Source organism: Hipposideros armiger, unplaced genomic scaffold (assembly GCF_001890085.2).
Source record: "Hipposideros armiger isolate ML-2016 unplaced genomic scaffold, ASM189008v1 scaffold_220, whole genome shotgun sequence".
NCBI lineage: Eukaryota > Metazoa > Chordata > Mammalia > Chiroptera > Hipposideridae > Hipposideros > Hipposideros armiger.
In genome coordinates, this window is record NW_017731570.1 from 1,349,638 (window position 1) to 1,373,686 (window position 24,049).

The 24,049-nt window shown below is 38.1% G+C and overlaps 1 protein-coding gene across 16 annotated transcripts in view; it reads right to left on the reverse strand.

Annotated features, from left to right (window-relative positions):
• The window catches only part of ERC2 (ELKS/RAB6-interacting/CAST family member 2), a 974,141-nt gene that overhangs the window by 622,714 nt on the left and 327,378 nt on the right, over positions 1 to 24,049 (reverse strand). For all 16 annotated transcript variants that reach the window (XR_002125344.1, XR_002125343.1, XM_019654364.1 and 13 more), the window contains 2 exons: positions 23,649 to 23,723; positions 1,933 to 2,088 (listed from right to left, as the gene is read on the reverse strand). Coding sequence is in view for 14 of the 16 variants with exons in the window: in XM_019654364.1 (XP_019509909.1) it covers positions 1,933 to 2,088; positions 23,649 to 23,723 (231 nt within the window). In the remaining 2 variants the exon portion in view is untranslated. The remainder of the gene's footprint in view (positions 1 to 1,932; positions 2,089 to 23,648; positions 23,724 to 24,049) is intronic.

A 24,049-nucleotide genomic window follows, 5' to 3' on the forward strand; every position in this document is an offset into this window, starting at 1 on the left:
GTCTGCTTTAGTCTTCAGCTGCACTCTCCCACCGTACTCCATTACTCTCCTCAAACATTCTTCTGACCTGACCATTTTTTGGAAGCCTTCAAAATAACTAGCCATTAAAAGTTAAAACTAACTCGAGGATTGATGGTCTCACAAACAACCGTGGGCCAATAAAGGTCATGGTTTACTTGCTGAAGACCATATAAATGTTTTATTTACCTGGACAGAGTCCATGGTGAGGGGTGAAGTTTACAAATGCATAGCAGTTGCAATTGTAGAAGCAGCTTGAACTCTCTCCCACCATTCAATGATAGGGTAGGAAGAAAGCTTTAAGCCAAAACAATAATTTCCCCCAAACTTCACGAGTTCCCTCCTATTGTGCCTCTGGTCTTCATTCCCAGAGAGCTTTGGTTATCGTCTGCAGGCCACCCCACTACTGCGCTGCTCAGCTCAACTCTCTGAGAGGGAAGGGCTGCAAAAATGAAACGTGAAGGCAGGGCGGAGCAGGAAACCCCATTCCGCATTTTGTGGCAGTCTCTGAAAACGAGGGGTTAGAGTCAAATCCAGTGGACATTCTCCTTCTCCTATCTCCATTCCCTGATCCAAATTTCAGACAAAATCTCAACATCAGCTTACAGATGGCAAGTTGGCAGAAGCAAGCACAGTTTTTGTTTCCATTGGAGAAACATACATATATACACACACATACATACATACATGGTGAAGTAGATACTAGATATTATTTCCTCTTCATAATTTGAAAATTTTCTGCAATGAGTATGCCTGTATTTCACAACTGACAAAAATCATAACCATCGTTTGAACATTTTCCTCCCTACTCACACTGCTTTCTCACAGGAGCCTGCATTGCTTGTCACAGCTGCCTTTATAAAGCAAGAAACAAGAGTAAGACCTAGAGCAAGACCAAGAATAGTTAAGAGCAAGTGGTAGACAAAACAATTTTTTAATTGGTGTGGTTATTATTTTCAGAAGCTAAATGATTTAAAGAGAGGAATAGATAAAAGCACCTCAAAGTCTCAAAACACCTGTTTGGAGGTATCCATAAATTTAATAATTATGCATGCACATGTAAAAATAATAGCTATATAGGTGCATGGTCCATTTGCAGCCTGGGTTAATTTTGAAAAAAATATAAGCCAAATTCTTTAAAACTGGCACTAGTGAAATAAATTAATGGAATTGGTACTGAAATAATATCTTAATAAATATTCCATAGCAACATATAACTTATAATAATAATAACAATCACTGTCAACAACAATGCCTTACATTTACTGAATGCTTTCTAGAGATTAGGCAAGTTGCTTAAAATGCATAATCTCTTGGAACTGCCAAAGAACCCAGTGATATAGGTACTTTTCTTTTTCTTATCCCTAATTCATGGATGAAGAAACTGAGGCTTAGAGAGGTTGAATAACGAATGTGTGAAAACGGCAACACTGGGACTCAAAATGACTTCTGTCTTAAACACTAAAACCAAAATGTCTTCACACCATTGAAATCAGTTAAATTGGCTTCTAACATCACCATCTTTTGACACAATCACCTTCTAGAGATGGGCAAAAAATTTGGCAATAATAGAAACTTTAAAAAATAGCACACTTATAAAAACTCAGGAAATTTGGAAGAGGACTATTAAAAATAAATGTTAATTCTCACAACAGCGTGACACCAAAGAAACTCATTAGAAAATCCTGAATACCCTCATAACTTCATACGCAGAAATTCTACCACAGGTTTTCCCTGATTATTTTTTTTGAATCTATGCTTCTGAACTAAAAATCTTTGCATTCTTCTTTATTATTCATATAGTTCATGATATCACATAAAGCCAATTATATGGGTATTTGGGAAAAGTATGTATGTAAGCCATAACTTTCCAGTCACACTAAGAGTATAAAAGTTTATAACTCTGGACCATACCTTGGTTTTCATGAACTTGGAGTGACTTTTGTAAACCTCTATTTGTTTGATCTCTTCTTCACGGTCCTCAGTGTTCAGCACACCATTGGCTTTTAACATCTGGATCTCATCCTCCAGGTCCCTTATGTTTCGCTCCAATGAAGCAATTTTTGTGTCCTGTTTGTAAAAAAAAAAAAAAGAAAGAAAGAAAAAAGAAAGGAGAGGGAGAGAGGAAGGGAGGGGGGGGAAGAAAGAAAGAAAGAAAGAAAGGAACAAAAGAAAGAAAGAAAGAGAAAGAAAGAAAGAAAGAAAGAAAGAAAGAAAGAAAGAAAGAAAGAAAGAAAGAAAGAAAGAAAGAAAATTATTTTTCAGTATCATCAAAACAGAATTTCAGAAAGCAATTTTGGTAGTAATATATTAATGATGGTGTAGACATAGCCCTGAATTTGGAAGATTTTTTTTCACTTCTGAGGATCAGTTGTGAGATTATTTTTAAGCTCCCAATAAAGATCACGTCTCAATACAATATAGAGAGTTCCGTAGATAGGTTTGTCTAATACCTGGAAATAAAATTACCAAAGCAACAGTAATAAAAGTGATCTAAACTCTAAAAAATAAAACACCATTTAAGTGGACAAATTTGTAATTGAGAATATACAAGTGTATATTCTTGAGTCTACTTGTAAACACAAAACCCGTTTGTTCACGTGTATATTCTGTGGCTGGTTTTATAAGGCATGCTTGGAATTTGACTGTGAGAGGAAAGGAAATTAAAATCTACTAATGGGAAAAAGGATTCTCATCTAAAATACAGACATAAGTGAAATTAAATAACTGAAACTTGACTTAGTATGACTGATACACTAAATATTAAAAATTTATAGCAACTGGAAATCATATATCACAATGTCAAGATTTATCTGGCAGGCAGTCAGCTCCCCGCGTGACAAAAACCATTACTACCTTGCAGGGCATTTCAAACCTATTGATTTACAGAGTCAAAAAACTAGAATATGGGACTAATTGAGAAAAAAACAAACTCAGGGATTTTTTTTAAGGAAATAACAGACTCTACACACAAGATAGAGCATAATAAGAAATGGGGCATTAGAAAATAGAGAATAGATAGCTCTTATAGGGTGAAAAACTACTCCCCAAGTTGAGTAGTAGACTCAAATCAGTCTTTGGAACAAAATATGTGGAAAGTTTCACTTTAAGTTTTTTCACTAACACCATCTATCTATCTGACATTTTATTGTACAGGTTCAAGAAGCTTACATTACATTTATAACTGAATGTTAATTCAAAACAAGCCACCAACTACTTTTTTGTTTTGGCTTTTTTGGGGTTTTTTTAGCTGAGCCATCCTGCCATCTGTTGGCAGTTCAGCAGCAGCTCAGCTTGGGCAAGGACTCGAACCGCTGTTGCTCAGAGCTTGCACTCTTGAGTGAGCTCTTAACCAACTGAGCCACTTGGCTGGCCCTATTTTTTTTAATACTTCATTTTTTAATAAAAGAAAAAACAAGAGCTCCAAAAGTAAAGAAAATTAATAGGCTATTCAATTTATAACTAACTCGTTAAAAGAAAAAACAAACAACAACTTAGCAACAAATGTGTCTGTCCTGACTTTGTGGCTGTTTTCTATCTTATTTTCCTGTATTACATGCCTGATGACATGTCTCATGTGGCAACATAATAATTATCATTAACATTGTCATCATCGGAAAACGGAAAACGAGGAGCAGCAACAGCTACTTACTGAACTCCACTATGTGCCAAGATCCAAGTGCTCTAAGTGCTGGAGACACTTTTATTAATTCTCAGAAAAACCCCAAGAAGATGAATAAAGAGACTGTGAAATGTGCAAGATTATTACAGAATGTTGCATTCAGTAGTATTTCACTTTCCTTTAAAAATAATACTTACTGCATTGTTTCCAGTTATAAAAGTAATACACCTTAAACTCATAGAAAATGGAGAAAATCCCCTCTAATTCCACCATCCAGAGACAACCACCATTAATGTTTTTATGTATAGCCTGCCAGTCTTTTTCTATTTTAGATGCAATTTCTGGGAATCTTGTATCCTTCCAGTTTGAGGGAGGGAAGTGTTACAGACTGGGTGTTTGTGTATCTCCAAAATTCCGATGTTGAAGCCCTAACCCCTAATGTGACGGGATTTAGAAATGAGGCCTTTCGGAGGTAATCCAGGTTAGAGGGGGTTATTAGAATGGGGTCCTTGTGATGGGATTAGTACCCTCATCAGAAGAGACCCTAAAAAGCTTGTTCTCTCTCTTGCTCGCTCTCTCCCTCCCTCCCTCCCTCCCTCTCTCCCTCTCTCCCTCTCTCTCTCTCTCTCCCCTATGCAAGAACACAGTGAGACAATGGCCATCTGCCAGCCAGGAAAGAGCTCTTACCAGAGCCCCATCATGCTAGCATGGCACCCTGATCTTGGATTTTCAGCCTCTAGAACTTTGAAAAAATAAGCTTCTGTTTTTGAAGCCACCCAGTCTGTGGTAATTCTGTCCTGACAGCCCAAGCTGACAAATGCAGAGAATCATCCTCTGTGACTCATGTGAGTTCTGAGCTTTGAGAACTCTGTAGATAAAAAGAGCAGCAGTAATGAAAAGGCTGGAAGAATAAGTTCTAAAAGTTCCTAAGAGCTTTCTTAAATAAATGAGAGTCATTTTAAATCACCATTATTTTCTGACTGTAAAACTGAGACATGCTCATTATAAAAAAATAAATGAACGCTTGAAAAGCTATTTAGATAATTATTATTGTCCACAATCTCATCACCCAAATATAGCCATTGTTAAAATTTTTATTTACACCCATGAAAGCCTTAAGACTATATTTAGAATACATAAGAAGATAGATATGGTGTAGATTTCCTCTCTTTATTGAAATACAAGTTGACTACAGATGAGATTTACAAATATCTAAAAACAATATTTATAAGGGTTTACTGTAAGTGTGAAAGGAAGGGCCAGCATCTCTGCTTTTCCTATATAAAATCTCTGGAATTTCAGACACAAGTCTAAGGTAACCACATTCATGTATGTATGTATATGTATGTATGTATAAATGCGTGTGTGGGTGTGTGTGTACTGCAATGCATTTGGTAGAATTTCACGTCTCCATTATGCAAGCAAGGGGAGGAGGTACCCTTAGCTTTCCCCATAGTCAACTCTGGATGCTTCAGTTTGCAATGAGCACAACTGCCATCTTCTAAAAGGGTTAGAAGGAGCTTTTCAAGGGACTGTAAAAAATCACATACTGCTAAAGAAAGATCAGAATGAGTTCAGATAGAAAGCTTCTTAAAATAGAAAACCTTCTCTTGACCTACAAACATCTGAGTTAAAATTTCATCAAATGGTGAAACACATTTTGAAAATAATATTTTAAACTTTTACTAATTTTCTTAATTTAACCAACACCTTTCCTTTTCCTCACAAACTTTTTTTCCTTTAGCCGTAGGTGTTCCAAAATAGAACAAGGAGAAAGGGGGATGAGGAAGAGGAGGGAAAGAACGAGGGAAGAAAAAAACAAGAGAAATGGGTATTGTGGAAGTCACTTTAATAAGGGTCTCTTTTCTCTGTCCTCGTTAATACTTCTCTTCTTACATAAGAAGTCAATTCAAAAGGTAACAGAACTCATACCTGAAATCATGAGCATAGAGAAAAGGAGATAGGAGAATATCATTAAGATCTAGAGAGAAGAACAGTTACAAAAGACATAGATCTATTAGGTGATGTATTGATTGTACCCAAGAAGATATTCAAAATGTTGAACCAGAGAAAGACCTGAAGAGGTCTAAGAATGAAAAATACAAGCAAATACAACAGCTGCTATGGTCACAGCTTCTCAGCTGCCTCAGTTTCAGGAATTCAAGGAGAAAAAAAATTTTTTCTCTCTTTTAAAAACTAGATAAATGGCTAAAAACTTATTTATATTTAAGGAGGACTATGGAAGGAAACCAATAGTTCACAAGTCCTGATATGGCTCCATGTGTTATATGGGTGCTCGCCTTCAGAATAGATACTAAATGCGCATGGTCAGTAACTTTAAATACTGATCTAGATAGAATAAAGAGAAAAAAATTTAAAGACAGACATAGGATGTAGCAATTTGAAAAGTAAAGTTTTAGAAGGTAGAGCAACATTTTACTCCTGATTACCAGAGATTTCTTCATCTGAACATCTTTAAATATTATTTATAAATAATATTTTTAAATAATTTATGTAGTGATTTTCCAATACTCATCTTGATTGTGTTTCACAAATAAGCAAAAGCTCTCAAAACAGATAATTGTGAGCCTTCTTAGAGATGGGGAAAGTGAAATGCAACACAGAACAGGTTTCCCCAAAGTCCACAGAACCCAAACGCTCTGTAAAAAGGGGTTTCAGTGTCAAGTAAGTTTGAGACATGCTTATTGGGGATTCCCAACGCATATTAGCATCAATGGCTCTGGGAAGTCCTGCAGCGAAGTATTCTACTTAACATGATTTTTCCTAGTATTATCCCCCTAGAAGTCAATTCTTTGGAAAAAATAAACAGGACTTTAATGATCATGTTAAGCTCAGGGTTTTATATGAAAGTGAAGAGTCAAAACAATAATTTGGATTCTTCAAGGGAAAACTTGCCCTGATTACACCCAATTTAAAATAATTGGGGCTTAAATATCCAAATCACCTCGTCAGCTTCTGTTGATCCAAAGTGGTTTACTGAGCACCTGCTCTGACCTCGCAGCCGCAAGAGAACATTGAGATGCCTACGCTCCTGGAACTCACCATTTCATGTCTCAGGTGACATTTCTCAAGTAGTCATGAGATAGGACAACCATGAAATTGTGTTTCTATACTATATTTTGGTTGAAGACTATAAGTCTGTTGGGGGGGGCATGTCTCAGGAAGAAAAAAAAATAAATGAAATGTATTTGTTTCATTCCCCATTAGTTAGAAAAAAATGTCTGAATTGACTGTCTCTTCCAAATTATTTCTTCCGACATATTCATAAAATAATACTTGTAAAAGTTTTATACATACATTGCTGACCGTAACTCCTAAAGATTCACACCCAATACTATTTTACATCTATCATCCAAAAGATGCAAAATAGGTATTTTATGGGAAACTAATGAGTAAACTACAGAAATGGAACCCTTAGTAGCAAACTACCCAATATGCCCACCCTGTGGATTCTTAAGCCAGCCATGATATTAGCACCAGCAACAAGAATAAAAGTCAGGTGGGACACAGAAATAAGTTTATCTCCGTTTTTTGTTTTGTTTTGTTTTTTCAAAAATAATCTCTGGATTTTTAACGACATGTCTGCTACAGTTCATAGTAAATGTAGACACAGGGAGTTCTCTCTTTCATTCAACAAATATATACTGAGCATCTACTGAGTACCAGTCACTTTGACAGGTGTGTGAGATCCCAGGCAGATTTCAACAAGATTCTTGGGCATCCTTCTTTCTCCAACACAGAGTACAGTCTAGATCCTTGTTAATCAAAGTGTTGTCCACAGACCAGCACCAGTGACATCGCCTAAGAGATTTTCAGAAATCTCAGGCCTCAGCCCAGAATTACTGAATATGAATCGCATTTTCATAAAGTCCTCAGGTGAACTGGGCATTCCAATGACTGCAGGTATCCAGCATATCCATGGGACCAGACTGACCAGTGCAGAGGAGACCAGGATAACTTCACTGCCCAAGTATGTTTAGAAAAATATGAACCTACTCTCAAGAGCTACCCAACTTGATGTACGTGTACAGCAACCCTGGGAATAAACTTTCTGTAGCATCACTGCCAGTCAGGCTGCCAGTGTTATCCTTTTTATGTTTGTCACACATTATGCTCCCCTTAAACAGCAAGAAACAGATTTCAATTCCTCTCTAGGAACGGTGAACACTGAAATGGACAGTGGGTGGAACACCAAAAAAGCAATATCATTTAGTCACAAAAAGTAACAATTATGTTCTTGCTGAGTGTCACAATGTGCTTTCCTTTCAAATACGGTAAGAATTACTGGTTTTATTTTAATATCAAGCCAAGAAAGAAAACAGTTTTTACAAAGCATGGAACTTACCGTGATCACATATCGGTCTAACGGACGTTGATCAACAAACTTAGGGCCAATTTGGTTTAAAGAAGAAGACGTGATCTAATGTTCAGGAAACATTGCTACATAATTATATTACACTTTATTTAGAATAAAATTCTAGACTATTATTACTGGATACCACAGAGGCTCCTAAAGCCTTAACTTTTAAGAATCATCTCGTTGTAGTTGCAAACAACCGAGCAGCCCTTGCTCTTAGGCATTCTGAGTAATGCCCTGCCTTTGGAAGGATTTACTGTGTGGGATTAACCACGGTTATGTGAGCCCAAGTTAAGCACACCAGAAAAAAGTTGACTTGGGCGTAAGCCGTGTTAGAACGAAAAACAAAAAACCAAAAACTCGTTTTCTTGGGCCTTATCAAACTATAAAAAGATGATGACCAAAATTAGAAGATGCCAGGGGACATGCTAGGTTTTGGTGGTGGTGCTTCTGTACGTGTCTGTTTGTTCAGATGGTATCTAGTTCTTTCTAGCAAAATGTATGAAAGCACAGAATCGGGTTTGACTCGTTCAAATTAAAAGCAATTAGGATTCTTTGAGGCTTCTTTTCATGGTCTCTTTCTGCTCCTTCTGACTCATTATTCACGAAGCCAATGCCTGGAAGTGTCCTTCCTGCCGTGCTGTCTATGCACAATATGAATGACCTACAGGCAGAAGACGTGTCTCTAGAGGTTCTTGCTAGACACCATGTGACCTCTGAGGTCTTGGTCTCCACGTACAAATTTCTTGTTGTTGTTAACGGACTCGAGTCTAATACAAAGATCTAAAGATAAAACAATCCAGCTGACCCTTAGAGAGTCACAAACCTGGATGCAAATCCTGGTTCAGGCTTTTATAATTTGGGCAAGACACTACCTCTCTGAAATAGGGCCACGCTCAAGGACATGTTACGAAAATTATAAGTGATATGTAATGCAAGCAAAGTACCTATTACAGAACCTCCCTGAAGAGTAAAGGCTTGGTATTATCACAAGCCCCTTTGCCAGCTCTGTGAGGTACACGTGTAGAGGAGAGTCGCTTCTATATTTAGTCCATACTGTTTAACTTGGTGAGCATGTTTCTGACCTTGGTAATCCTATAACCCAAAGTTGTTATTAGAATTAAATGAGTGACATGTAAGCCTTCCAGAATAACAGTGAACTCACAGTAGGGGCTCTGTAAAGATTACCCTGCTTCTTGTTTCTGGAGGCAGCATCTGTTGCTCTCTTGTCAATCTGCAGCTTCTTTGCCTTTTAGGAACTACATCTCCCCAGCTCCCTATACGTTTAATGCAGTTTTGATGTGTGACTCTGCCCTGTGGCAAGTTCCATGGATCTTCTGGATACAATGACTGATCCAGGAATGAACTCATGATGCCATCAAGCTAGTTTTAAGGGTCTGACGTAAATGCAGGGGCCTCCCTTTCTGAGTTTATGTGTCTCCTTTTCTGAGTTTAGGAATAAGAAGAAGAGTACTGGCCTGTGGCTGGTTGTGACCTTCTTTGAATCTATGTATTGAGAATCTGCCTGAATGATTGGGCCCTTCTAATATCATTTGAACAGCTAGATACAGCTACGTCTGAATCATCCACTTCCCAGAATACCAAAATACAATAGCAGAGTTTCGGTCATTTGTAACCACAAGACTATAATATACAAGTGATACTGTGAAAGATAAAACCAAAATATAATTAGATGTACTATGCTGTAAATCTACAGATAGAGAATTCAAAAATGGGTAAGGCCACCCTAGCAGGGTCAAGAATCTCTAGAAAGCACAGGAGCCCATTATAAGATTTGGAGATGGATCAGGATAAGATTCTAAGAGAGAAGATGAAATTCTTTCCAGTCAGAATTAATAATACACACGAAGTCAAGAGCATTCGGCATGGTGTCCAGCACATAATATTTAACAATATGAGTTGAAAGAATAAGAGAACAAGTATGGCGTATGTATTAAGGAGGAGTACGAGACAAGGCTGATTAAAAAGCATGATCGCTTTTAGTTGCAGAGGAGTTGGAAATGAAAGGAAAATAAGGCTGAATGATAACCAGTCTTCAGAGTTATGCCAGGAATTGGAACTTGGGTCTGACAGGGAATCATTTATAACTGATAAAAAGAAAAAGAAGGCAATAAAATGGCCTTTGGGAAGTTAATAATAAAAACAGAAGCCAAAATGAAAGCTGAGACAATAGAGATGACGGATCATCCGTCTCGTGGTGAAAGAATTCTCAGGCATGGTTGAGAATCAAGGATAGAGAAAACACCGGAGGGATCACCAAAAGAAAGAGGGGCAAAAAGTAATGGCAGTCATGAAAAAGTCACAGAAAATAAGAGCATGAAGTTTCAAAAAGGAAGAGGAATCAAAGAAAGGTTTGGGAGAGGCCAAAGACTAAAAAGATTAGGATATCATTGGTGACATGAGGGCAGTTTCAGTGGAGTTCTGTTATCATAATTGGAAACTGAACCTCGGTGTTTTAAATACCATAGAGTGGGAGGTGATTGCTGAGCTTTTCAACATCAGGGCAAGCACCGCCAGAACATAGCCACCTGGAGTACTGGGACCAGGTCAGAGAAGTCCCTGCAGAGCCAGGGGTTAACTCTTTAGCTGCTGGATTTGGGGATCCCAGAGTGAGGACTGCAGTGTGTGAGTATGTGGCAGAGGGTGGAGGGGGAGGGTGCTCTGAAGTTTGGAGTAACCAGAGAAGCACTGCAATATTCTAACAACCAATGTAGATGTACCTGTGCCTCTCAGCTGAATATCAGCCCTACACAAAAAGCTGCTTCAATGAATACTGAGAGCTTTCTACTCCCCAGTGCAAGTGCATGGAAGGGAGCACTGGCTAATCCAAAATAATGTCTGTGTGTCCATGACATACACTAATCCAGATGTTTCCTAGTGCCAGTCTGTGGACTAGGTGTATCAAAATCATCTAAGGGGTGAGTAAAAACTACTGATGACTTGGCCTCACCCAAAAATATTCCATTTCAGGAGGGGCAGGTGTGATACAAAAATCTGTATTTATTTGCAAATTCCTCAGGTTGGGAAAAACAGCGCATCAAAAGATTTCTTTTTTATACGTATGAGGTGTGATAAAAAAATATGGTGCATGTTTAAATTTTTAAAAATGTATTACAGTAAAAGATACATTGCCATTAATCCCCCTCAAAACACTCCCCCTTGCTTCAAACACACTTATCCCATCGTTCTTGCCACTTTCTGAAGCAGTTCTGGAAGTCCTCTCTCGTGAGTGCCTTTAGTTGCACTGTCATGGCTGCCTCAATGTCCTGAATCATTTTGACTTTGGGGAAGAGCCAGAAGTCGTATGGTGCCAGATCCAGTGAATAAGGTGGATAAAGACACATTGTAATGTTTTTATTTGACAGAAATTGTGGCATACAAGAAGCGATGTGTGACACGGAGCGTTGTCATGATGGAGGATGAAACCATTTGCCCATTTCTCAGGCCATTTTCTATGCACATAATTTCTTAAACGCTCATAAAGACACTCACGAAAGAGGACTTCCAGAACTGCTTCAGAAAGTGGCAAGAGTGATGGGATACATGTGTTTGAAGCAAGGGGGAGTATTTTGAGGGGGATTAATGGTAATGTGTCTTTTACTGTAATAATTTTTTTTTATTTAAACATTCACCATATTTTTTTTATCACACTTTCTATGTTTTCTTCCTGGTTTATGTTAAAAATACAAATATATTTGCATTATCTAAATACAGAAAGAATAGCATGGGACAAAAGCAAACAATGTTTCTCCATTCCAGTGTTAAAAAATGAAGTTAACAACAACAACAGCTAATGTGTATTGATTACTTATGCAAGCATTAGGCCAGAAAATTTTCATTTAATCTTCCCCCTAACCCTATGAATTAAGTACTTATTTTACTCAGTTTAAGATCAGGAAACCTACAGAAGGTAAATAACTTGTCTAAGATTTTCCCTTTGTTGAAATAACTTTCTAGGCCCAAGATGGGGCTGTTTCTGCCCAGGGTCCCATGTTAGCAAACCAAAATTTGGATAACTGTCATGCCCCTTGAAATGCTCCTCTTGACCAGGAACATGCAGTATATCCAGTCAGTCAGTCTCCGAGTGCTGAGCCAATGCTGGGCTCCAGGCTTATTTCCTTATTCCTTCTCACCCCAAGCAAGGCTGACCATGCGCCCCAGCCAATACGATAATTCCTATTTTTCTCTTCCTCGTTCTTTATTCTTCATCCTATCAAAGCTTCCTGCCTTTGGCCCCATTTTGCAGTTCTCCTAATGAAGACTATCTGCTCCATGAAGCATTAAACAAAATGTGTCTGTATCCCCTAAATTGTCTTCTTTAATCATGTTTTAACACCTTTAATAATCTGAAATGTTTCCCTCCACAAAGCCTTCCCTTGACTAGGACAGAGGAGGCCACACACTGGGACCTTGCTGTCCCCAGGCCAACCTCAGGGGAGTGGCTGCAGAGAAGGTGAGCACCTAGAAGCTGGGCTGTTTGGGTCCTTTCTTCCACACAGCACTTTTAGCCTTGGAAGATCACAGAGCAAGGTCAAAAGAAAATAGTGAAAAGGGTGGGGCGAGAGGAAAGGGAGGAAGAAATTTCAGAAACTGCTTCCAGATGAGAGGAGTCCTGGGTGTGTGCAGCCCCTCCCTCCTGTAGGCTGGAGCAGACTTGTCTTTCATATGCATATGAATACAAAGAGGGTTTGCATTCCCAGAGGTTCAATGAAACACTACTTTGCAATTTCAGGGAATCATAAAAACGATGGACATCTGACCACTATTCTCTTCCAATGCTCTTTAGGAAAAGATTGGGTGAACAAGCTCTCCTTACTGGCCTTCTAGCAACCTGAACTTGCTCTTCCCGGGAGTTCCTTTTAACCCACCGCCCCAAGGCCCCCAACAGCCCTGGTATGGGGCCTCATTCTTAGGATTTCTAAAACATACCGCAAATCTTTCTGTGTTCAACCCATTTGTCTCATGGAAAAAACAACAAGCAGTGGAGGAATTCAGGCCACCCCAAGTCACCAGAGTGGCCTGATGGATGTGGAAACTGGACCATGCCTTAGGGATGAGACATGTGACGGCCGCACACTGTCATTACGGAAACTTGAAAGGGGAAGTTCACATGAGGCTGTGGTTGACTTCTCAACCCCGCTGGCGGGGGCGCACGCCAATGAGGAAATTGCAATCCCTAAATCAACAATAGCTGGGAACCTGAGCACCAGCAAGGGAGAGCGCAGGGGCTGCTGGTCTGAGCAGGGCTGGCCAAGATGGAGCTAACAAAGCAGAGCTTTAAACTTCGCAAGGACATCTTGTCAATTCAGACACCCCTGGCAGGCGTTTTGAGACTCCAAATTCCCAGTCGCCAAGCCTCCAGACTGGGTAGAATTTTGAAAGCAGGACACTTAGTCCATTCCCTTCGTTTGCCAAATGAGAATAGTTAGGGCCAGAGGGGACAAGCGACTTGCCAAAGGCCCAACAGCCAAAAAGCTTAGTCCCTAGGTCATTTATTACGCCACTGGCCCACTGGCAGTTGCTATTTTCTTTTTCCCCACTGGTTTCTTCTTTAAAGATGCTTATAAAGTCTTTCCACAAGCAAACTGTGTGTGTATTCTGAGCTAATACTCTGCCTGAAGTAAGCTTGTTAAATTCCTTCTTTCTGGTGGTCCTTGCGCAAATGTACTACCTCTTTTTTACAGGTAAAACTCAGTTTCCAGACTGAAAGGGAAGGGATGGAGAAGCAAAGGATTCCTTAAGTATCTATATTGTGTTAGGACTTTCCCAGGCCGTAATCCACTTTAATCCCCACCCAACCCGATGCAGGCTGGTTTCATGGTCCCATTTCACAGATGGGAGAGCTGGAGCTCAGAGAAGCAGTAAGCAACAGAGCCAACTGTCCATTTTCATAAATAATCTAACCTTCTCACCTGTGGAGACTTCTCGGTTCAGCAAAAGAGAACAAGAAGAGAAGAAATTGTTCTTTAAGTTTTTTAAAAGATGTTTTTCCTTTTAACCAACTTTTTGTTGTTTATCCAAAATAATAATTCCTGATCATTACTATATAATAAATGTACATTACTGAAAACATAAAAATGTAGGGGGAGGGGGAAGTTGAGGACACAAATCCTTTGTAATCTCCCCATCAAGAATTAGTGTCAACATTTGGTACAATTTTTCCCCAAGTTTTTATTCCACATTGATAAAATATAACCTCTTTACATATTAAAAATACTAAGTTTCTACCATAAACCTTAGATACACATTTCTTAGTTGGTTATTTTATAGTTCTGTTTTTATTTTTTAATTTTTAAGTAATCAAAGTTATTGATCCTTTCCTTTGTAATATCTTTATTTTTAATTACAGCTTTATTCATATATATTATACATACCATAAAATTCACCCTTTAAAGTGTATCATTCAGTGGTTTGTACAACCATCACCACTATCTAACAACCATCACCACTATCTAATTCCAGAATATTTTCATCACCCAAAACCCCTGTACCCATTAGCAGTCACTCCTTTTTCTCCCTTCTCCCTAGCTCCTGGCAACCACTAATCTACTTTCTGTCTCGATGGATATGTCTTTATTGGACATTTCATATAAATGGAATTATATGTGGCCTTTTACAACTGGTTTCTTTCACTTAGCACATTTTCAAGATTCATTCATATTGTAGTATATATCAGCACTTCATTTCTTTTTATTGCCAAATAATATTCCATTGTATGGTCCACCATATTGTGTTTATTCACAAGATAATGGACATTTGGGTTGTTTGAGCTTTTTGGCTATTGTGAATAATGAGCATTTATGTACAGGGTTTTTTGTGTACATAGGTTTTCAATTCAGTTGGGTGTACACCTAGGAATAGAATTGCTGAGTCGCATGGTAACTCTATGTTTAACATTTTGAGGAACAGCCAAATAGATTTCCAAAATCGACAGAACCATTTTACATTCCCATCATCAATATATGAGGTTTTGATTTTTCCACATTTTCCCAACACTTATAGTTTTGGGGTTTTTTTTTTTAGTCATCCTAGTGGGGGATAAATTGTATCTAACTGTGGTTTTGATTCACATTTCCATAATGACAAATCATGTTGGACATCTTTTCGTGTCTTTATTGGCCATTTGCATGTTGTCTTTGGAGAAACATCTATTCAAATCCTTTGCCCAATTTTTAATAGGATTATTTGTCTTTTTATTGTTGAGTTGTTCTTCCTTTATTTTTAAATGAACTTTCAAAGTATATTATACATAAGAAAGTAACCAAATCATAGGTTTTTTAGCATGATGAAATATGACAAAGTGAACACATCTGGGCACATGCAAACCAGTCATGAATCAGAATATTACTTGTACTCCAGAAGCTTTTTCCATGCCCTTCTCAGCCTCCACAGCCTCCCTCCTCCTCCAGTCTAAGCACTGTCCAGACATCTAACACCACTGAGAACTTTTGCCTGTTTTGGGAACACATATAAACAGAATCAGGTTGTATGTGTTCTTTTGTGTCTGGTTTCTTTTAACGCTGTTTTGGGGGTCTTCAATTATGTCATTACATGAAGCAATAGCTTGGTCCTTCTCATCACCATATAGCATTTCATTGTATGAATAACCACTATTTATTTATCCACTCCACTGGAATAGCTATTTCATTTGCTTCGAGTTTTTAGTTATTCCATATTTAGTTACATTTTGTAACTTCTATTTAAATTAGGTCTTATACAACCATTGTTAGATTTGCTCCTATATATTTTGGGTTTTTAATACCATTATAAATGATACTGTTTTCTAAATTTCATTTTATAATTGTTGCTGGTATGTAGAAGTATGATTCATTTAAAAATATTAATCAGCTATCTGGCAAAGTTCATTTATTAATCTAATAGTTTATATATGGATTCACTGAGACTTTTTACACACACACAATTATTGTGTCCATTAAAAAAAAGTGGTTTTATTTCTTCCTTTCTAATTCTTATTACACCTAGGATGTCCAGAACATTGTTGAATAGAAGTGATAGTAATAGGCATCCCTGTCTTGTTCTTTATATCATAGGGAAAGCTTTCAACATTTAATCATTAAATATGGTATTTGCTGTAGCTTTTTTGTAGCTACCTCTTATTAGATTGAGAAATCCTCTCCTTGTAATCTGAGTTTGCTGAAGGTTTTGGTGGGTTTTTTTGTTTGTTTGTTTGTTTGTTTGTTTGTTTTGGCATGGATTGATGTTGTACTCATCAAATGCTCTCTCTGCATTTATTGAAATTATATTAATTTTTCTCCTTCATCCTGTTAATATGATAAATAACATTGATTTAATATTCAAAAGTTAGATCTTGAATTCCTGGAATAAGTACAACTTGATTTAATTGTCATTGGAGTCAATTCACTAGGATATTTTACATCAGTGTTTGAGAGAGATTGCTTATAATTCTCCTTTCTTGTAATGGCTTTGTTGGATATTGATATCAAGGTGATATTGGCCTCCTAAAATAAGATGGGAAGTGTTCCCTCTAGAACAGTTTCTGTATGATTAATGAAACTTTTTTCTTCCCATGTTTAGCAAAATTCACTGAAGAAGCCATCTGGGCCTACAGTTTCTGTTGTTGTTGTTGTTAGATTTGCTTTTTGAATTTTCAGGATTTTTGTTGTTATTTAAAATTTAAGATTTTAAATTACAGTATCATTTTTTAAATACATATGACTACTCAGATATTCTATTTCTTCACATGCAGTTTTAACAAGTTGTGGTTTTAAAGAAATTTATCTAAAAATTCAACTTTATTATAATAATATTGTTAATAAAACCCTCCCATACTTTCAATGTCAATTCGATTGATAGCAATGTCCCCTTTACATTCCTGATGTTGGCTGTTTGTGCTGTCTCTATTTTTCTCAGTGATTCTAACCGGGATTTATCACTTTTGTTAATCTCTTAAAAGAATCAGCATGTGGTTTTGGTGTTCCCTTCTAGCACATTTGGTTTTTATTTCATTAATTTCAGCTTTTATCTTTCTTATTTCACTTCTCTCACTCTCTTATGGTTTCATTTGATCTTCTATTGCTATTTAAACTTAAAAAGTCTTCTCTCAACCAAACTGAATAACTTGCTCTTGCCCAGACACTCCTCAAACTTTCTAGCCTCCTGGCCTTTGCTCATATGGTTTCCACTGTTAATAATCTATCCCTCTCCTTTTATCAAAATCATGCCAATCTTCCAAGGCCGTCCTCAAGTACTACCTCCTCCAAGGAGCATTTCCTGCCCCTCTCTCATTTGATATCCTCTGAGTCCTTGCATCCCTTTCTGCCCTTCTTAGGTCACTATGTACTTCCCCGTTTATGTACTTCTTTCCATTAGCCCCTTAGAGACTGAGCACTCAGTTTTTCTGAAAGGTCCACCATGGTGCTGTGCACAAAATATATGCTCAATAAACACTGGTGTTAGTGATTCAACTTCAGGAGTTAAGTTCACACAAACTAAACCTGTTTATTGCAGAAATTATTGACTGGCCACTTGAACATTTAGAATCAAACACATCATAAAAAGAATTTGGGCAAAAAAAGAAAGAAGTCTCATTGTTTTTAATCTCCCTTGCTTCTAAATGACAACAATATATCATGCAGAGCTAACATTTAACTTGACATTTTGCTTTTTCTGGCTATCACTTAAAACCCACATTTTTCCCCTTATTTAAAGAAAATAGTTAAATGGGACAAAGTTATGTATTTAAGTTGAAAGATGAGAAGATGAAGAAATTTCTCAAGAAAAAAATAAGCTAAAGGATAATTTCTGGTATTAGAAATGAATAGAGCACATCAAAAACAGGGCTTTGCAAGTCTGAATAAGTTATGTTCCACGCTGTTACATAGACTTCAAGGGCAAGACTTAAAAGTCAGCAGGGGAAATAGAACACGAGTTGGCTGTAGGGTACATATTAGGAGCCCTATTTGGAGGGGAGGTAACACATACATGTAGAAAGGGTGAATCTTGCCTTATAGCACAAAATACAAAGTCACGTCTTTCCAAAAATATCAGATAGACCTCTCCAGTTCTCATAAGCTGCCTCAACCTGTTCTATGAGGCAAATCTCAGTGCAAAATTTCCAAAGTATTGGGTCGTCGGGAAAGTCATGATGCATTTTTGCATTGAAAAACATAGAAAAATACGGTATGACTTTCCCGATGACCCAATAAGTGTTGAAATTAAAACCAGTTGAACCTACGGGCCATCTTCAGTAAAAGCAGACTAGAGGACTAGAGAATATGAGACATTTGGAGGAGAAACCTATGTTCAGGTCTCAGCTGCCAACCGACTAGCTGTAGGACCTTGGGCAGGTTGCTTATCTTGCATCTCTCAACCATGGCTTTCTTATCTGTGAAATGGGGCTAATTATGCCTAGTCACAGGCTATTATACGTCAGGTGCCCTGAGCCTGGCTCCCCATGTGTGGGTTTTGGTGCCCGAGCTGAGGGCTGTCACTGGTGATACAGGTGGTATCATTGTTGTTATTGTTGTTATTCTTTTTCATAGTAACAAAAGAAGCTAAGGCATATCCTTAAGGCCTAAAAGCCATCATAATGGCTTGACTAAAACTAGGCTTGGCAGATTTTCTGAGAACACATTATCCTGGGAGAAGAAATAATTCTACATAGAGTGTGGGGTTTAGACTCCAACAAGTAACACTTCAAAAGATGGATGAAATAAACCTAGAGCCAAAGAAAATATTTCACCTATTTCATGGTGTTCCATATTAGATCCCAGGACTCAAATTAAATTCACACTGAGAATTGAGATGTGTTCAATGGCCTAGGTTTGGATTCAAATTTTCTCCCTTCCTAGCTGTGTGACCTTGGGAAAGTTGCCAAGTAGTAGCTCTTGCCTTCTCCACGTTCCAGCACATCCCTTCCATGCTTGGCAGAACTGAATTGGCTGAATTAAACCAAACATCAAGATATCTTTTAAGGGAAATTTAACCCAATTTGCAAATCAGCTCAACCACATGAATTAAAGTCATCACCTGCCTGAGCACAAAGACAGGTTTGGTTTTTAATGTTAATAACCAAAACCAACCTCACCACTAGAGTTTAGCACCTGACTACAAAGTCATATTCTTTCATCAATTGCACAACGACAAGTATGCAATCTACTCAAGCTTAATCTTGAGTTGCTTATTACTTAGTTCCCAAAGAAAAGCCTGGTGGGGGGTTGGGGGGGGGGCGAGTGGCTCAGTTGGTTAAGAGTTAGCTTAAGAATGCAAGCTCTGAGCAACAGGGCCGCTGGTTCGATTCCCACATGGACCAGTAATGCTGCACCCGAGCTGAGCTGCTGCTAAACTGCCAGCAGGTGGCAGGATGGCTCAGCTGGTGAGAGCACGTGCTCCTAACAACAAGGCTGCCTGTTCGATGGTGGGCTACATCCACCCGCAACTAAGACTGAACTCGGCACCTTGAGCTGAGCTGCCACCCGGATGGCTCAGCGGATAGAACAGTGCGCTCTTAACAACAGGCTGCCTGTTCGATGGTGGGCTACGCCACCATTGAACTGAGAGGCCACGAGCTGCCAACGGGCAGCCAGATGATGACTGGCGCCCTTCACAATGAAGGCTGAAGAACAACAACTTGGCTGTTCCCCCTCCCCCAATTCCCCTATTAAAAGAAAAAAAGAAAGAAAGAAAAGCCTGGTGGGGACAAGGTTACTAAAGAAGACCCAACCATTCATGACACACAAGTGCCCTGGCTGGTCATGTGACCTGAAAGCTAAATACCCACAATCCTCACTTCAGTTGCCACAGAGATACCATCACATGATGACATTATGCCCCTAGCCTCTTAATCCACTTTAGTTAACAAGTTCACCAGATCAAGTATATTTTCAGCAACTTTTACCAAAACACTGACATCACTCATATATGTCCCATTTAATAAATTCTGCTGAATTTAGTGCTACCATAAAGTTTGTTTTTCTTGACAAATAAGTGCCATTTAATTCATTAAGCAAATGAGAATTAGGGAGTGCCATGCATTTTCTGTTCAGCTTAAGCAGATAAGGTTGGAATGAAGTTTTATGCTCTGTCTTGTACTTATATTATTCTAAGGTTGGTTGATCTTTTGAATTTTTTTAAAATGCAACTTTCTTCTTGGTCCTTCCTTCTGTGATTGTTGGAGCTACTGCAGCCATCTTGTTCAGGCAGGCAGAAAGAGGTTGTCTGAAAATAGAGCTCACATAAAGGAAGCCAAAATAAAAGATGGAATGAAACAAAATGGGATCTGTTAACATCTTTTGAGACCCTGGATCAAGCTGTACTTGAAGCAATGCTTCCCCCCCGCCATTTACATGAGCAAATAAATTTCCTGTTGGCTTAAGCCATTTTGAATTAGATTTTCATTCATTTAGAAATTCTGACTGACAAAGATTAAAAATTGAGATTATCTGACAAGTACTGTCATTACTGTAGTTCATTTTCCTTGGGGGGGGGGGAACTGGATACAGCTGTATGAATGAACCCAAGAAAATGCAACTTTTGGACATCATGTTTATGTCATGTCAAATTTATAATAAAAGTAGATTAAAAACATTCTTTCAAAGGAATTAACATTAAAGAAAGAAAAAAGAGGGACAAAAGCCTTTTAACTGCCATTTTTATTGACAGTTCTCCATAAGAGCAGAAAAAAGAGCTTAGTAAAGAAGCTTTAGACACAAAAGCAAACAAAGAAGAAGCACTGCAACATCTACAAGAAAACTAATTTTTCTGAGAAACACACACACTTTTCAAACCTGGAACATACCTGCCAGACTAAATTGGGCTCAAAATTAAAACTTGGAGCTTCCTGCAAAAAGATAAATCACAAATAATTTCATTCATTTTGCTTCATTTTCACTCAGATGACTTTGGCTCCCCTGGCTTAAATAACTGGCAATAGATAGGATGGTTGCAAAAAAATTGTCCCACCGCTTTGATGTGGGCAAATGGCCCTACCCGACACGAGCCCGACAGAGATATATTTTCACAACTCTAGAAGTCCAGAGGGGTATGTAGGGAGTCACCAGAACTAGGAGGTTGTAGTTCTACAAGGGCTTGAATTTGGGCAAGATTTCACAAATTTTCACAACACCTCTCTCAAGTTGCTGGAAAGTGCCATAGGTGGAGAGGATGAAGGGTCAAAGTTAACCTTCAGATTCACTAAGAAGCAGGGACAAGTAGGGGTAACTTCCAAGCCCTTAATTGGTGTCATCTCCCTGAAACTACAGATCCCATTTACTCTAGGAAAGCTCCTTTTAACTTTAGACTGGCAAAGAACTAGATGACACTGACATTTACTCAAAGGTGTTTAAGTTAAAACACAACAGTGTCTCAAATTCCACTCAGTTGAAGGGTTTGTTCTATTTGGCAGTCAAACCTAAGGCTTGTAAAATATTAGTTTCCAATATTCCCTCCAATTTCACCAGGATGTCATGTACAAAAGATGAGATCATAGCCTCTGTCACAAGCTATACACATGGCTAAGGAGATGACCCTCTACCAGCTGCCTCCATAACTCAATTTATGTATGTTAAGTACAGATGCTAGTGGAAACTAGATTTCTCCACTGACAAAACAGAAGGCAATGCTTTGTAAATTAGCAGGCATCCAAAACACAACAGAAAAACTCGAGGCTCAGTTCCCTGACAAATATATTGCTCATCATTTGTCTGAAAAATGTGTTCTACCAATGAGCATCATTGGCATCCATAAAAGAAAAACTCCAGACTCAATATACTGATAATATATGAATGCGAATACACCCTAAAAATCATGTTTTTATGCCTTCCCATGTAGATAGCCTAAATGAGTGTTTTTATTATTTTTTGTTTTCTAACAAAACATATGATGCTAAAACCAGTAAGCCAGAATCAAACAGATTTTCTATTTATAGATAAGTCACAGAAAGGTACTCATTGTCTTCGTATAGAGACCTTTACCAGGAAAATGCCCACAGTACTGGAAGAGATGTCATTCCTTGTTTCCCCAAAGACTTTTAGAACACACTCTTAAAACAAAATGATAATGGAAATAGGATTTATATACATCCTCTTTTCCTTTACTAATTGCACTAGAGACTAGGGATATAGGTGAGGAGGCAGGTGGAAAGGGGATGGAATGACTCTGCAATAAAATAAAATAAAATGTTTAAAATAAAATTTATTGTCTTTGTTTTTAATTTTTTCATTTCTTTTTTAAGCCCTAACCAAGTTCCAAGTTTGGTTCTAATGTGAAGTAAAGATGAAATCTCAGTTATGAAACCACTGACCCTCAGGTGTAGAATAAGTTTCTTTTCAAAATAATCTAAAGTTACATAAATTCAAAACAAATTGAGGAGCCAAAATTAGCAGTTATTTTTTAATCTTATTGGCATTTGATCCCTTTGACGATATTTTTCAAACCAATTTGCTGCAAATGCATTATGAGTGCCTTGACTCATGTAACCTCATTCGGGGGCGATATATAATAGTTTTAAAGCAAATATTCTATATTATTTCCACAAAAATCTACTTGGATGAAGACACTCTCATTGACTAGAAAAAAAAAATCCCAAGTCACAATTGTACATGTCAAGAACTCAATAGTTCATATTAATTTATTTTTCCCCAGGACATGGGAATTTTTTGGCAGACAATTCAAAATCGTGTGCTATAAGAAAGAGAGAAAAACCATGATCCTATCAGCAAGCTTCAGAATTCTATTGTGGGCTGATGGTAACCAGCAAACACTTGAATGTTAAACTCAAGTGTGGCATCATGCAAACCATCATTATGGATTATTCTTTTCTCCATGGAACAATTTAAATAAAAAAATTATTTATTCTTAAGATAAATACTCTGCTATTTGCTTCCTTCTGGCAAAAACTGGAAGTAATAAGATTTCAGATTTCTAGGCACTGATAAAGAGTTTCATTTAGTTCTGTTTTTCAATCATGGACCATGGCTTGTCCATCATCATTTAGTTCACTATTCTTTAAATGCCCTAAATCCATCCAGGGGAATCTTTTATTCTTTTAAATAGCATACCTCTATGCTTCTACAGCTAAACAGGATACTTGGAAAGTACTTTAAAAATTACTATTTCTTCCAGAGTCATTTAGGAGAAAATACTGAAGTCATGAGAAAGTATTATTCTTTGAAAAGTAAATTTTGCTGATAGCATCATTTTAATTATTTAATGACTCCATTACATAGAAAACACCTTCTCTTTGCCAAATCTTAGTTTCTCAAGGTGTATTTTCATTGTAATGTGAGTGAGAGGGGAAAAAATAATTTTTCCAGCTTTAGAAATTTACTCTGAAAGCACACACAAAACCTCCCTTAAGATTGAAAGCACTGGCCATGCTCTGGAAATGAACTCAGCTCTTTTCAGCCAAGGGACACTCGAGCCCTTTATTCTTTTGCTCTGAAAAGGCATCCTAATTAAAGGGCCAATACATTCAATGTACCCGGGAAGGCAAAAAGATCCAGAGAAAAGCACTCTCCAGGGTGCCCAGGGAAAAACACAACGTTATTTCACACGTTTCTGTTAGGCACCGTCCATTCAGAACAAACTCCGGAGGCACCGCTGTTTTTGACAAATGTGAGCAGCTCCTACCTTCATTTCAATGACAGTCTGGAGCGCCTTCGTCTTGGCTGGCTCCTGCTGAAGTTGGCTTCTTCGGTGCAATTCCTGGGGAGGAACACGATAGAAATAAGCCTGACGGTTCATTCTCCTGTTACACCATGACCTTTACACAGGTGCCACACAGCCCACCGGGTCCAGGTTCGCTGTGCACAGACATAAACAAGCCACAGGTGCCTCTTCCCCCACCCTCGTTAGCATCCCTCCTGCAGAGCCCGAGTTCCGGTGAAAAGCTCCTGGCACATGCGCTATTTCTGAAACTTCCATCAATAATTAATGTCAACTGTGACAAAGCCAGTCAGTAATCAGAGTCCAAATGCTGCTCAACACTGGGGTTATTGCCCAGCCATCAAATCATAATTTACTAAATTACA